Source organism: Osmerus mordax, chromosome 4 (assembly GCF_038355195.1).
Source record: "Osmerus mordax isolate fOsmMor3 chromosome 4, fOsmMor3.pri, whole genome shotgun sequence".
Lineage (NCBI taxonomy): Eukaryota > Metazoa > Chordata > Actinopteri > Osmeriformes > Osmeridae > Osmerus > Osmerus mordax.
In genome coordinates this window covers 1,234,056-1,249,239 of record NC_090053.1, presented here as the reverse complement: position 1 = coordinate 1,249,239, position 15,184 = coordinate 1,234,056, and the positions used below count along the sequence as shown (strand labels likewise).

The 15,184-nt window shown below is 47.5% G+C and overlaps 3 protein-coding genes across 6 annotated transcripts in view; 1 reads left to right on the top strand and 2 right to left on the bottom strand.

Annotated features, from left to right (window-relative positions):
• The window catches only part of mob2a (MOB kinase activator 2a), a 45,211-nt gene extending 41,363 nt beyond the window's left edge, over nt 1-3,848 (top strand). For all 4 annotated transcript variants that reach the window (XM_067234668.1, XM_067234665.1, XM_067234667.1 and 1 more), the window contains exons 4-5: nt 2,872-2,996; nt 3,373-3,848. In XM_067234668.1, the coding sequence (XP_067090769.1) occupies nt 2,872-2,996; nt 3,373-3,686 (439 nt within the window). In that variant the 3' untranslated portion in view covers nt 3,687-3,848. The remainder of the gene's footprint in view (nt 1-2,871; nt 2,997-3,372) is intronic.
• Nucleotides 3,849-5,606: 1,758 nt separating this feature from the next.
• On the bottom strand, nt 5,607-7,470 carry kcnj11 (potassium inwardly rectifying channel subfamily J member 11). Its single transcript, XM_067234039.1, has one exon. The coding sequence runs from the start codon at nt 7,234-7,236 to the stop codon at nt 6,067-6,069; it is 1,170 nt and encodes a 389-aa protein (XP_067090140.1). The 5' UTR covers nt 7,237-7,470; the 3' UTR covers nt 5,607-6,066.
• A 600-nt stretch (nt 7,471-8,070) lies between these two features.
• Nucleotides 8,071-15,184, bottom strand: part of abcc8 (ATP-binding cassette, sub-family C (CFTR/MRP), member 8) — a 38,327-nt gene continuing 31,213 nt past the window's right edge. Inside the window, 9 exon segments of the mRNA XM_067234038.1 lie at nt 8,071-8,303; nt 8,665-8,727; nt 9,155-9,288; nt 10,693-10,796; nt 12,695-12,803; nt 13,250-13,328; nt 14,137-14,267; nt 14,706-14,826; nt 15,128-15,184. The exon segment at nt 15,128-15,184 is cut by the window's right edge and continues 57 nt beyond it. Coding sequence (XP_067090139.1) covers nt 8,166-8,303; nt 8,665-8,727; nt 9,155-9,288; nt 10,693-10,796; nt 12,695-12,803; nt 13,250-13,328; nt 14,137-14,267; nt 14,706-14,826; nt 15,128-15,184 — 936 coding nt within the window. The 3' untranslated portion in view covers nt 8,071-8,165.

Genomic DNA, 15,184 nt, shown 5'->3' with positions numbered 1-15,184 from the left:
GCTGCAAGCGTTCTTCAACAGCAGTAGCTGAGCTTAGTGTTTGAGATGTGGAACGTTCCAAGGTCACGGTACTTTGAACAAAACTTGGAACACTTGAATGGTTTAACCCTCTAGATTCAAACACAAGAAGAGGCAGTCCCTTAAACACCCCCAAACTGGGACTTTGGTAGATAGTGTTGTGGAAGGAAGCTGTTCCACTCAGGCCTTGATCATCAAGGACAGCTGTGTGTGTGTCTGTGTGTCTGGTCTGGTTTGGTCTGGTCTGGAGTTAGCCAGCGCAAACCCAAGCTGTTGTAAAAGGCTACTGAAAACAGCCTCAACATGGAGGCCTATTCAGGCCATGTGAGCAGGGAGGAAGGTGCCTGCCTGGATGGGTTTACCTAACCTGTTTTCCCCGTCAGGGCAGGTGCGCCTGCCCTTGAGGTTCTGCTTGTGTGTACTGGGGGCAGGCATAACCTGACGGGCCACACTTTATGAAACCTTCACACACACACACACCCTTCCAGACTTGCCTCCTAAGCAGACAGACATGAAGCACATACGCGCACACACACACACACACACACACCCTTCAACACCTGCGTCCTGAGCAGACAGACATGCACACGCACACGTTGACGTGACAAAGTGGAAAGAGGGCAAACAATAGAGGGTCTGAAGTGACTCAGATTTGACACACGTTTATCTTCAGGTCACAAACCTTTTAAACATTCCTTCTGGGTTCTTCCGCTCGTTGTCACCTCAACCTACCGTGGGACAGGCAGAGCTACAAGACTTGTTTTTCCGAGGCACGGGCCTCCTTGGAAAAGATGATGTACGCCTCGATGTGACCTGGTTAAACAGAGAGGATGAATATGTAACAGCCTAGGTAATGCTCTCACTTAGCTAGCCACAGGAAGAACACCTTTGTCTTCTGACTGTGTCTGTGTGGAGGTGGCAGTCAACAGTGCTGTGGTCTGTGGCGTCGCCATGACGGCTGAACCCCTCCCCCCTTACCCCTCCCCTCTCCAGGGGCTGAACTGAGACTCAGTCACTACGTCAATACTCCCCCTGCTCCAGTACCCCCTGCCCCAGGCACTGTTAAACAACCTATTTTGGGCAGAAAAGTTTCCATAAGCTTTGAGACTGGGTCCATTTGGTTGTATTTAAACCCATTGTGTGCGCGTGTGTGTGTGTGTGTGTGCGCGCGCGAGTGTGTGTGTACACATGCTTAACTGGGCCCATGCGGGTGGGTGGGTGTGTATGCGTGTTTCAGTAGTCCTTTATTCAGTGTTTTCCAGAGGGTGGATAGCTGTGTTTTTCTGGTTTAGTAAGTGCTCCACTCCCAGCCCTGCACATAACCCACACACACACACACGCAGTCTCCATTGTGCATTGTTGATTATTCATCAGTGACCTGGTCTAGTGGTCAGTGGGTCTCTCCTGCAGGGTCAGTTATGTAGACATGCTACATTCCACAGGATTTGTAATGTCTACCTCTTAACCAGACCCAAACCAGGAATGCTTCCTAACACAGTCGGCCTCGCACCATTACTCCCTCCCACACCTCTCCAAGTTGGGTTCCTCCTATAGGCACGCTCTGTGTTTTTGAGATGTCTGTTGAGGGGTTGAGATGTTGAGATGTCTGTTGAGATGTTGGAAGCAGTCTTACATTTACATTTATTCATTTAGCAGACGCTCTTATCCAGAGCGACAGTAAGTACAGGGACATTCCCCCCAAGGCAAGTAGGGTGAAGTGCCTTGCCCAAGGACACAATGTCATTTTTGCGTGCCGGGAATCGAACCAGCAACCTTCTGATTACTAGCCCGATTCTCTAACCGCTCAGACACCTGATTCGCTGGTGATGGTATGGTGGGGGTGCTGGCAGGCACGGGCTCACAGGCTCTACAAGGTGTCCAGTCATCTGTTTAACTTGGCTCATTTGATGCTTTGCCGACCAGACAACTACCCCCCCATCACACACACACACACACACACACACACACACACACACACACACACTGATTATTCAACTTGTCAGCTCTCAGAACCAGCTAGCCTCATTAGCTAATGGCTGCTTCCTTGGTCTTAACCTTCTCTTGTGTATCTTTAGCCGTCCTGCTAGCATAGCGTAGCCCAGCATAGCTTAGCCCAGCACTGCTTGACCCTGCATATCGAGCATTGTTTGGTGGCATGCTGTTTGACCTTGCTAACTGAGATAGCCTGCTGCTAGCCCTGCAGGGCGGCTTTCAGTTACACAGCGTGTCTTAAGTGGGTCACCCCTCCGGAAATGTTTGGCCATGATGGCGACCAGGAGATCAGTGTCACATTTCTCCCAGACTGCAAGAAGCAATGGCCAATCAGCACATGAAAGGCCCAGGGAAGGAAGGCTTGGGGAGGGGGGGTGGGGGGGTATGTAAACATATCTATGTTAGGAGGAGATGGAAGTGGAAGTCCCCATCCAGGAATGTCAGTCATTCATCAGTCTAGTATCAGAAGTCAGGGTCTGTCTGCGATGAGGAAACACTGGGGCTGTTGTGGCGTAATGTTGTAGTGTGTCTTCATATCCTCACTGTCAACAACGTGACTTAAACGACTTACCTGAACACATACAGTAACGGTACTGTACTTACCTGGAAGGTGTCTTGCAGTGAGGAACTTAGCTCACGTCATCTCAGAACCCACCTTTCCATCTCAGAACCCACCTTTCCATCTCAGAACCCACCTTTCACATTCACTGTATTTTCTGTGGAAGCCAGGTGAACATTGTGAAGTATCATCACTCCCTGTATCTTGTGTATTAAGTCATTACATCATGAAACAAAGGCTCACATTGTCCCTGTCACATGTAGATGGCAACAGTAGAACCAACGTGCTCTCTCTCCTTCTAGAATATACTACTGGTATGACGAGAAGGGGAAGAAGACCAAATGCACAGCGCCGCAGTATGTGGACTTCGTCATGAGTCTAGTGCAGAAACTGGTTACAGATGAGGACATCTTTCCCACAAAATACGGTGAGTTTGCTGTTTTCCTCAGGCCTGCAGCGCCTCTATGTGGCTTGGCTGCGTTACTGCAGTCATCTGGATGGATGGATGCTGTGCAGCAGCTGCTACTGACCTCTAGCGCCTGTGTTCAAGTTTAGCCAAAACACTAGTTCTGTGGGTATACAGGATTTAGCTTCAAACCCAATACCAAGACATCATTCAATTAGTCATTCTGGAATGCTATTTCCCATCTCGGTAAAGGAAAGAAACTTATTTCTCAGCAAGACAAAAAATCTATAGAAGCATGTTGAGGTATGTTTCACTTGAAAGACTCACTCTTCTTAGGCATACAATGTGATTAGTAACCCCTCCTTTCTTCCTCCTCTTTCATCTTCTGTTCATGCAGGCAAAGAGTTCCCCAACTCATTTGATTCTTTGATAAAGAAGATCTGCAGGTTCCTGTTCCACGTGCTGGCTCATCTTTACTGGGCGCACTTTAAGGAGACGGTAGCTCTGGATCTCCAGGGCCACTTGAACACTCTGTATGCACATTTCATCGTTTTCGTACGGGAATTCAACCTGGTGGACCCCAAGGAGACCTGTATCATGGACGACCTGTCTGAGGTCCTGTGCGCCCCCGCCCCGCCCCCGCCCCCGGCCCCCTCCAGCCCCACCTCGTCCCCGTCCCCTTCCCCACAGAACCATGTGACGGAGAGATGAGCAGGGCGGGACATGAGGAACCATGACTGGAGAAGATGGGAGATGAGATGGAGGATCAGCGGCCTGCCCCCCCTTCCTCAGCCCACAGCGGCAGCAGGACTTACAGACCTTCTACTACCCTTATATTTCGCTACCATGACACCAACCAACCAGCCGAAAGGAAGGGGGGGGTGGGTTTCGGGGGGTGGGCATGGGTTGGGGGGGGGTAGCGGGGGTAGCGGGAGGGGTTTGTTACGCCAGCAGGAATTGGCGTGAGCGTTCCTCACAGGGGCAAATCCCTCCCACCTTCTCTGCAATTTAAATTAGGAACAAACGATGTTTATGTTTTATTTTAATATTCATTTTGTTTTATTTTTTTATAAAATAAAATAAACGTTTTATTGTTTTGTTTTCTTCCCCCCTTCCTCGTTGGGGACAGTGTTTGTGTTCTGGCCTCTCCCCCTCCCTCTGGCCTACCTGGCAGACGGCACCAGGGATCTGCTTTGCTTCAACATACTATTGTACAGTGTTGTTAATGTGTGGAGAAAAGGCATCTCTTTTATCCTATGGGCTCTTTGCTCTCCTGTACAGGTGGGCGGGCCGCAGGTGGATGGTCACTACGCTGGCCAGTAGGAAGCCATGTTACTGCCTGGTGGGGTGATACCAGCCAATCACTGTTTGGGTTGTTTATCTGGGGATGATTTAAAACGCTTCCTACTCAGGAACTGAGGAAAACATGTCACTGCTGCCAGGGAGAAATACTCGCTCTCATTTTCTCTCTCTCCACAATACTGCCCCTCAGTCCTTTAAACCTCCATATTACTGTTGTCATTCTTGTATAACTAGTCACACGATCACCTGGTATGTCCCAATCCACATATAGGGGGCAGTATAGACATAGTGTGGGGTTGCAGCCACAGAAACGGGGAGGCAAAGAAGATATAAAGATTGTATATTAGATATTTAATCTGACCAGACCCGCTACTCTGAGACAGACTGGAGCTTGACGTGGGGGGGGCCCACTCCACCCCCTCCAGCAGCACAGGAGAAGGACAAAGACATTGGCAATGTCTGCAGACCCAGGGGTGGGGGGTGGAGGAAGGTGTGGGTGTGGGGAGGGGGGGTGGAGGAAGGTGTGGGTATGGGGAGGGGGGGTGGAGGAAGGTGTGTGTATGGGGAGGGGGGGTGGAGGAAGGTGTGTGTATGGGGAGGGGGGGTGGAGGAAGGTGTGTGTATGGGGAGGGGGGGTGGAGGAAGGTGTGTGTATGGGGAGGGGGGGTGGAGGAAGGTGTGTGTATGGGGAGGGGGGGTGGAGGAAGGTGTGTGTATGGGGAGGGGGGGTGGAGGAAGGTGTGTGTATGGGGAGGGGGGGTGGGTTGGGGGTGGTCTGCTCTCACGTCATGTAATCCCTCAGTCTCAACACTCTGATCGGAGGGAAACCGTGTTCTCTCTTTTTCCCCTTTAAATTTAGCTTTTTTTTATGATCAAAGAGAAACTAGTTCATGGAAAAATAATAATGGCATCCTTACACATGTATAGAAAACCAGTCTGCTTGAACTTCACTGTAAAGGAACCAGCAGCAGGTTCCCTCAGTCAGGCATCTCTGCCAGGAGGGTTTATAATCCTCCAGTTTGATTTTATTTATTTTTTTGTTTTTGTTTGCAGGGTTCTTCAGTTCTGGCTTTCATTTTATGTATTTTAATTATTAACTAAGTTAAAAGCAATTTAATATTTTAAACTCTGCAGATTATAATCTAATAAAAGACATAAATGCCACCCGTCTCAGGTTGTTTAATGTACCAAATATATTGCAAACTGTTAGTGTTTGGAATATATTTATCTAATTAAATGAATGTAACTACAGTGTTTCATTCTGATCACGAGGACTTGGTTTTCTGTCCTCTGCCAAGACACACAGAAGATTTCACTGAAAACATTGGCTTCTTTACAACAGGCATTCTCAGTTTATTGAGTCCAACACAGCACTCAGTAACCAAGGGTTACCATGTAGATTCACACACACACATACAGTATATCTGCTCCCACTCAGGACAGCATCATAAGTTCTAAGTACATTAAAAGTAACCTAATGAATGTCCTGGGCCCCTGAGGACTGGTGCTGCAGTGCTGTGGAGTCCACCCTCTCTCTCCATCAGGACCTCTGCCACAAGTCATTCACTGGTGAAAGGCTGTTTCAAGGCCACATGCAAGAAGAACTGATTCACACACCCGAGTTTCAGATGGAGCAGCAACTTACCAGTGTAGATGAGGCACACTGCTAGACTTGGCTAGGAAATATTTGATTTTTATTTCAGTCTGTGTAGATAAAAGTAATTATCTTTCTAATTCGTACAAAATGCTTTTCGTTGGCAAACATGATGACATGCATCAATTCCATTATTTAAAAAAGTGCCTTTGTGGTAAGGCTAGACTGCTTGACTCTCTGAGAGACGCGCCTTCTCACGGACGCCCGCGGGGTGGCGCTCTCCTGCAGTTTGAACCGCGTCATACCTCCGCCTTCCTCTAGTTTCTTAGCGCTACAGAACGGGGTAAGTACTTTCGCAGTGTTACCGAACTTGGAGTAATCCACTGCGTACATGCCTTCCTCCTCGCTTATTGTGGCGACGAAACGCTGCCCCCACAGTATCTCTTCGGACAGGTATGACGTCCTGGCCTGGGTGGTTATCCCGGTGGTCTCAACGACCCCCTCCAAGACCACGATAACCTCAATGTCCTCGTGCTGCAAGTCCTCCGCCGATAACTCGTATAGCGGGCTGTGCTTGTCAATGACGTGACATATGATTAGAGGGGAGACCAGGAAGATGCCGTTGGTGCCCACGGGGTTGTCCATTTGGATGTCTATCTGGTCGAGGGGAATAACTTCGCCCTCCTGGGTAGTGCTCCGCCTTACCACCTGCATCCGCACGGTGGCGCTGATAATCATACTCTTCCGAAGGTCTCCCAGCCTGATCATGAAGCACAGCTTGTTGTTGCGGACGGAGACGACAGCGTGCTTGCTGAAAATCAACGTCTCTGCCCGCCGGTTGGCTTGAGCCGTTTTCATAAAAATACAGCCAAGCATTATGGCGTTTATGAGCAAACCCACGATGTTCTGAACGATCAGTACAAATATAGCGGACAAGCATTCCTCCGTGACCATGCGACCCCCGAAACCGATAGTCACTTGGACTTCTATAGAGAACAAGAACGCAGATGAAAAGGAGTGTATGTCGGTTACGCACGGGACAAAGTCGTCACTTTGCTCATCAAGGTCCCCGTGAGCAAAGGCTATGAGCCACCATACCATCCCGAACAGAAGCCAACTGCACAGGAACGACATTGTGAAAATAATTAGTGTGTGAAGCCATTTGAGATCAACTAAAGTGGTAAAAACGTCCTGTAGAAATCGCCCCTGTTCTCGAATGTTGGTGTGGGCAACATTGCAGGTCCCGTTCTTGGCGACGAACCGAGCTTTTCTCTGTTTTGGCTTGAACTTGCACGGCTGCAGGACATCCTCGGCCAGCCGTGTCCGCAGGTAATCTTCTGGGATAAGTCCTTTTCTGGACAACATATTGGTCCCATTACCTACAGCCACTTACCACTGACTTCGCAGCTTGCTCTGTTTGTCCTGCTGTAACAAAGGATTCCCCCTCTCCTTCCTTGCGTCTTCTGAAAGGGCTCTTGCCCGTGACAACTTCTCATCCGAGTGACACTTGTGTTGTCATATTTGCGGACTTATGTAGCCAGCGCTTCTCCCATGGCCTGGCCTCGTATCAGGCTAACGGTTTGAACCGCTGCGGTCCCATGAGAATATTCCACATTGAGTACCTCAGCTGCGGCTGTCAGTCATCTTTGCAACCCGATAGATTTGTCGCCATTCTATCGCAGTTGACGCACAGTTTAACCGCTGTTTCCCTTGGTTGAAAATAAAAGGGAATTATCCCGAGTCAGGAGTTTGGTAATACGATTATGTAGTAAAAATGGGATTTGATGGGAATGAAGATTTGAAAAGCGCGAGTGTTGTCACACAGGTAACTGAGCTGATGCGGAGACTGTCGCTTTACACGCGCTCTGTTCTCCCTTTGTCACTACGAGAATGGAGGAGGGGTATTACCACACGAGAGCTGCTTGTTTTCTGGAAAGACTGGTTGATAGTGTACCAGGTATCAGGTATGTGGCAGTACTTCTACTTAAGTGAAGGATGTGTGTACTTCTGCCATCTCTGCCACTGGATGCCTTTATAGTACTGATGTAAAGCCTGTTGGCTGTACCCTCTCAATACAGTGACCCTGAACACCAAGCATGGGACTGGAGTTAAGTTACCAGACTAAAATAAAAAATGAAATCCAATGAATATTTAAGTGTTTTATTAACAAATACTTGTCATGTTTTATTAAATGTATGTACAAATATAATACATGATATAAGAAAAATAAAAGAATAATATAGTCCGTTACAATAGCACTTTGAATATCCTCGTTCATGTCTCTTCCTGCGCCGTTACTTGTCGGCGTGCACAAAGGAGGCGAAGACGCTGTCCTCCCTTCCCAGAAGGCCCTGGGGCGTGTCGTGCTCCAGGATGACCCCTCTCTTCATCACGATCACCACGTCTGCATTCAGGATGGTGTGAACACGGTGCTGTAGGGCGGCGTAGGGGTACAAACATCAGCGGTCTGGGTGTAATGTAACAAAGTCCCTGCCTCAATTCTCAAATGCTGCATCCTGACAGAAATCTAGAGGATAAAGGAAGTCGGCCATGATGGATTGGGGCGAGGCTACACCCTACCTGCTCTTAACATCTGAGAACTCAACATCCATGTTCTCCAGTACAAATTCATACGGTTCTACACACTCTAGATCTATGTGTCTGCCTCACATCTCATTAGATCATTCTAGCAATGTTTGAAACCAGATGAAGGCCAGAGTACTCCTGCAGTAACTTGACAGAACACCAGAGAGACAGAGAGTGGTCCTGGGAGATACCAGCAGAGATACCTACTGCTATGATAACCACTGTCCGATCAGCAAAGGCAGTCATCACCACCTTCTGCAGGATGCTCTCCTGGAGGAGGGAGAGAGCAGAGGGGGAGAGCAGAGGGAGAGGGAGAGAGCAGAGGAGGAGGGAGAGAGCAGAGGAGGGAGGGAGAGAGCAGAGGAGGGAGGGAGAGAGCAGAGGAGGAGGGAGAGAGCAGAGGGGGAGGGGGAGAGCAGAGGGGAGGGAGAGAGCAGAGGGGAGGGAGAGAGCAGAGGAGAGGGAGAGAGCAAAGGAGGGAGGGAGAGAGCAGAGGAGGGAGAGAGAGAGCAGAGGGGAGGGGGAGAGCAGAGGACGGAGGGAGAGAGCAGAGGGGGAGGGAGAGAGCAGAGGAGGAAGAGAGCAGAGGGGGAGGGAGAGAGCAGAGGAGGAGAGCAGAGGTGGAGGTTATGTAAGAAGCAGTCATACACACTACAGACTCAGGGTGATGTTGTAAAGGAGCCCCATTCAGCCTCACTGTTGCCATGTCGATGGAGGCGGTGGCCTCGTCCATGATGAGGATGCTGCTCTTCCTGACGAAGGCCCGGGCGAGACAGAACAGCTGCCTCTGGCCCTGACTGAAGTTCTCTCCTCCCTCCGTCACCATGGCATCTGAAACACAGATGAAACCCACAACAATGTTGGGACGAGTGGTACACAGTGCAGATACCAACAGCACTATTAATGGCTTTGCCAGGGAAATCCGCAACCGCGTTGATAGACCAGTTGCCATGGCGAGCAGCAGGGGGCGCCACTGGGGCAGGGACAGGAGACACTGACGTGAGATGAGCGGACGTGAACTTTGGTATTTCCGGCTCAGTCAAAGATGGGATGTCATCTCGCTAATGTGGCTGTGTCCACTAAGCTGAGCTTCAGGTTAGTGAGCTACTACAGTCTTACAGTCACAACTAGTATGTGGATAGAGAGCTTGCAGTCAAGATGCCCCATGTCGCTTGGTCACCCTCAGTGTTTAGCTACAGGCACATATGCTGGTCTTCTGAGTGAGGTTGCTAGATCATTTTGAACGCATTTACAATATCCCCTTTCCTTCAATTTGTTTCCCTATGAGAAAAGATTTACTAACCAAGACTAGTTTCTCAATTGTCCACCACTAAGTTATTGTTTGGTATCTGGAGTGGAATAGCAACATCGAATGTGTGCTGGAGATAAGCTGCCTGTATATGTCTTCATCACAGTGTCCAAATGGAAGCTAGCTTGCACGCACACACACACACACACACACACACACCGGTGTTTCTCTTTCACAAACACACACAATCTCACTCAACCCTCACACACACACACACACACTCAATCATTCACCCATACACTCCCTTACACACGCTTGAGAGATCATGAAAGCGCAGAGTAAAGTCCTGAGAGGTCAGTGATGTGTTATAATCAGCTCTAGGTTATTTCATTACAGCAAAGTGAAGTGACTGGTCAGGGCTCACTATAACAAAACATGATTCCTGTTTCATAAGACATGGCAGGAGTTGCAGAGAGCGAGAGAGAGAATGGATGGATGGAGGAACAGGACTGAATGAAAGAGTCCCTGAGGCCAATCACTTCCTCCTTCGTTAACCAGCAGGGTTAATGTGAAGTCAGCCCAGAGTCCTCGCTACACAAATCTGCTGATTTAGTGCACTGACATGAAGTGGAGGGAAGTATTACAGAGAAGCGGTACATCTACATCTCAGGTCAGAATAAGATGTGTTGATCTGCTGGATCACAAGACCTGAGAATAAGCAGCGAAAACCACAAGTTCTAAGAAGTAGTTGATTGTACGGTTCATGTACCATGGCATCAGACTGTGTCTGGGTCTGATAAGGAACCTGCGCGTGTACAGGGAATGTGAATTGAAATGATAAGTGTAAATAGCACTTGAGCTAAAGGTGAAATGTGTTGTTGGCTCTGCACACACTGGTGTTAAGTCTCTGTGAAATTTCCTATCAATGTTCAAATTTTCCACAGTTGTTTGTTTATACAGGAACACACATACACACACAAACCTACCCAGCCCTCCTGGTAAGGTTTTGACCACAGGTTTAAGTTGAGCGATCTCCAGCGCTTCCCACAGCATCTGATCTGTCGCCTTTTTCTCCGGGTCCAGGTTAAATCTGACACACACACACATGAACACACACACACGCAATGTTAACATACTAACATATTTAGTATCTTATAACATGTCTTTATTTTATCTTCCTATTTTTCATGAATCAGTCATTTTATATCCCTTTTATTGCTTTAAATATCATCAACTCGTCAGGTAACAGTAGAATGCTTTTGTCTTTGTGTGTGTAAAACAAAACAAAATCCTTCCTAAAATAACCCACTAGAGTTGAGTGGATCCAGTGAAGGGTTCTGCCATCTCCCTGCCACTTGTCTTTCACAGGGAATTGTCCCTCAAAACACAGGTATCAACTCTGCACATGGCAGAATGTGTGAGACAATTTAGTGCCAGTGTCCATGTGTCTCATTGTTCATCAAATATAATCCCAGTGAGATTGGGGTGGGTTTTCTCTTCATTATAGCGGGACTGTAAACTGAGCTGGCATGAAAACGGAATCGTGCCATTCCATCTCAGCATGATCCGTGTTGTTGACACTGATGCTGGGGGTCATGTTTAGCTTTCTCAGTATTTGATTCATGCCTAATATTCACCAAGAGGCTAGGCCCCTCGGACGAGCTGGAACCTCTGGCCATGAGCTGCACTGTTACGCCCCAACAGGAGCACAGCAGAAACACAGCAGAAACACAGCAGAAACACAGCAAAAACACAACAGAAACACAACAGAAACACAGCAGAACACAACAGAAACACAACAGAAACACAGCAGAACACAACAGAAACACAGCAGCAACACAACACAACAGGAGCAGAGCAGAAACACAGTGTCTCTGAATGCCCCACAACATCACATGAAGCAGACGTGATTAGCTATTTACTTTTAATGGAATTTGAACAGCTGCTGTTTATGGCTGTGACTGAATAGTAAACATGTCACCCTATCTCAGGGATATTAATCTCTCCTTTATAGGGATTAAATGAGCAGAAGCCATTCAACCAGGTGTTGTTGCTAGGTCTAGGTCAGATTGTGCCTGACCTCACTGCTGCCCCCAAAGCCCATACCACACACCTCTCCTCAGAATAGTCACCTCATTCTGTGTACTCTGACTCAGTCTCAAATGCAGTTTGTTAATCTGTATAGTTGTAAAATTGTATTTTAGTTCATTGGTTCTCAGAGTGGCGTCCGCAAACCATAGCCAGGGGGTCCGTGAAATAATTTGCCATCAATTATAAAATTGTAAAATTGTGTGGTATCATTAAAAACTGAAAAAATATATAATAGTCTACAGATGGGGACCATTTACTCCAATAAAACAAGCATATTGTGTCAATTTAAGAGTATAGAGGGTATGCTGAATGGGTGTTACGATTATGGGGGGTCCTTGGAAAATGTTCACCCCTGTAAGGGGTCCCTGGCCCCAAAACATTTGAGAACCCCTGTTCTAGTTTCCCTACAGGTCTAAATGTGGGCCTTACCGGATGGTTCTAAATGTGGGCCTTACCGGATGGTTCTAAATGTGGGCCTTACCGGATGGTTCTAAATGAGGGCCTTACCGGATGGTTCTAAATGTGGGCCTTACCGGATGGTTCTAAATGTGGGCCTTAACAGATGGTTCTAAATGAGGGCCTTACCGGATGGTTCTAAATGTGGGCCTTACCGGATGGTTCTAAATGTGGGCCTTAACGGATGGTTCTAAATGAGGGCCTTACCGGATGGTTCTAAATGTGGGCCTTAACGGATGGTTCTAAATGAGGGCCTTACCGGATGGTTCTAAATGTGGGCCTTACCGGATGGTTCTAAATGTGGGCCTTACCGGATGGTTCTAAATGAGGGCCTTACCGGATGGTTCTAAATGTGGGCCTTAACGGATGGTTCTAAATGAGGGCCTTACCGGATGGTTCTAAATGTGGGCCTTACCGGATGGTTCTAAATGTGGGCCTTACCGGATGGTTCCGCTGAACAGGATGGGGTCCTGGAGGATGATGGAGAAGCGAGACCTCAGGGTGTGCAGGGGCAGCTTGGCGATGTCGATGTCGTCAATCACAATACGTCCTGTTCACACACAACCAATCACAATACGTCCTGTTCACACACAACCAATCACAATACGTCCTGTTCACACACAACCAATCACAATACGTCCTGTTCACACACAACCAATCACAATACTTCCTGTTCACACACAACCAATCACAATACGTCCTGTTCACACACAACCAATCACAATACGTCCTGTTCACACACAACCAATCACAATACGTCCTGTTCACACACAACCAATCACAATACTTCCTGTTCACACACAACCAATCACAATACTTCCTGTTCACACACAACCGCAATGAACAGCTACAGCAATGCCACATTTACTAAACAACCTAGTTGTTGAAGAATCCAAATTCATTTAGGAAATACTTTATTCCTCAACTTTCTTCTTCTTCTTCTTTAACTTTTGAAAAGTGTTTCAATACAGGGAGGTAACAGGTACGTGTGTTTACCCTCGAAGGTGTCGACCATTCGGAAGAAGGCCAGAGAGAAGGAGGATTTTCCACTGCCGGTTCTGCCACAGATTCCAACCTGGAGACAGGAGATCTCTGTGAGACTGTCTCATTCCTGTCTGTCTTCTTCATCATCATCATCATCATCATCATCATCATCATCACCACCACCATACATTAGGGATGCCCATAGCTAACCGTGTAATCGTTAACCGACAATACGAATGTTTACCGGTTAATACTATCTTTAAACAGTGTTGCCAATTTAACAACAATGGCGATTGCCTTACCTATCCTTGGTAACCCGGATGTTGCAAATATTTTCGGTTCAAATTTATGGGATCTGAATTCACCACTCTAATTTGAGCAGCCTGAATGTTGTTCTATTAGAATGACTGAAGCTTAAATTTTTGGGGGGAGAATTTTTGGGATCTGAATTCACCACTCTAATTTGAGCAGCCTGAATGTTGTTCTATTAGAATGACTGAAGCTTAAATTTTTGCGGGGTGAATTTTTGGGATCTGAATTCTACTGTTCAAATTTGAGCAACCAGAATTTCCAAACCTTAAATTTTTGTATCAGAATTTTTTTTTTACATTGAAATAAATTCATATTTAAATTTTAAAGAGGTGAATTCAAAACCAACAAATACGGTGGTGTTTAAATTTCAATATTAAGTAATCAATGCCTTTTAAAATGCAAAACATGATTTGCTTCTAGTAAACGGTTAATGGTTGATAACGAGCGTCGGTTATTGGTCCAATGTTTTTTTCAAAATGAACATCCCCACCATACATACTGCTGAAGTCCAGATTCTACTGAATAAACTGTGTGTGTGGTGTGCGAGTGTGATTGTGCGTGTGTGAATGTGTGTGATCGCACCACACCTTCTGTCCGGGGCTGATGTGAGCGTTGACCTGCTTTAGGACAGGTTTCAGAGTGGCATCGTAGCGGACGCTCACATTCTGGATCTGGATCTCCCCGTGCTGGGGCCAGCCCTCAGGCACCTGGGCCGCACCTTGGGGGGGGGGGGGGGGCATGCAGGGGTTGGAGAAGAGTTGAAAGGGGGTAACTAATATTCTGAGGTAGTGCTCTGAGTTAGTATTCTGTATGTTAATATTCTGAGGTAGTGCTCTGAGGTAGTGCTCTGTATTCTGAGGTAGTGCTCTGAGGTAGTGCTCTGAGGTAGTGCTCTGATGTAGTGCTCTGTATTCTGAGGTAGTGCTCTGAGGTAGTGCTCTGAGGTAGTGCTCTGAGGTAGTGCTCTGATGTAGTGCTCTGATGTAGTGCTCTGTATTCTGAGGTAGTGCTCTGAGGTAATGCTCTGAGGTAGTGCTCTGAGGTAGTGCTCTGAGGTAGTGCTCTGAGGTAGTGCTCTGAGGTAGTGCTCTGTATTCTGAGGTAGTGCTCTGAGGTAGTGCTCTGAGTGGTTCCAGTCCTGGGTTCCAGTACTGACCCAGCAGCCCCTCATAGTTCTCTGGTTCCGTCCTCAGCAGGCTGTTGATCCTCTTGACGGAGCCCAGCTGCACCTCCATGTCTGCCAGGTTACGCACCATCCAGTTCATGTAATTAGACACCTAGAAGAGAGAGAGGGAGCCACCAGAGCAGAGCCAAAAGGAGGACAGTAGAGTAAAGTATCAGTAGAGTACAGTATTAGTAGAGTACAGTATTAGTAGAGTACAGTATCAGTAGAGTACAGTATCAGTAGAGTACAGTATTAGTAGAGTACAGTATCAGTAGAGTACAGTATCAGTAGAGTACAGTATCAGTAGAGTAAAGCAGAGCAGCGTAACATTGATGAGAGTAGAGTAGTATGGAGTAAAACAGAGTGAGTGGAGAAGAGTAAAAACAGAATAGCGCTCTTCTTTCAGGTCTCACCATGAGGGCGTAGGTCAGGCCCAACCCCACCAGCCCAGTGGACAGCTGGTTGTACAG

Bases quoted from the DNA above. Each gene is read 5' to 3' on its own strand.
- kcnj11 (XM_067234039.1), bottom strand. From the start codon at position 7,236: ATGTTGTCCAGAAAAGGACTTATCCCAGAAGATTACCTGCGGACACGG.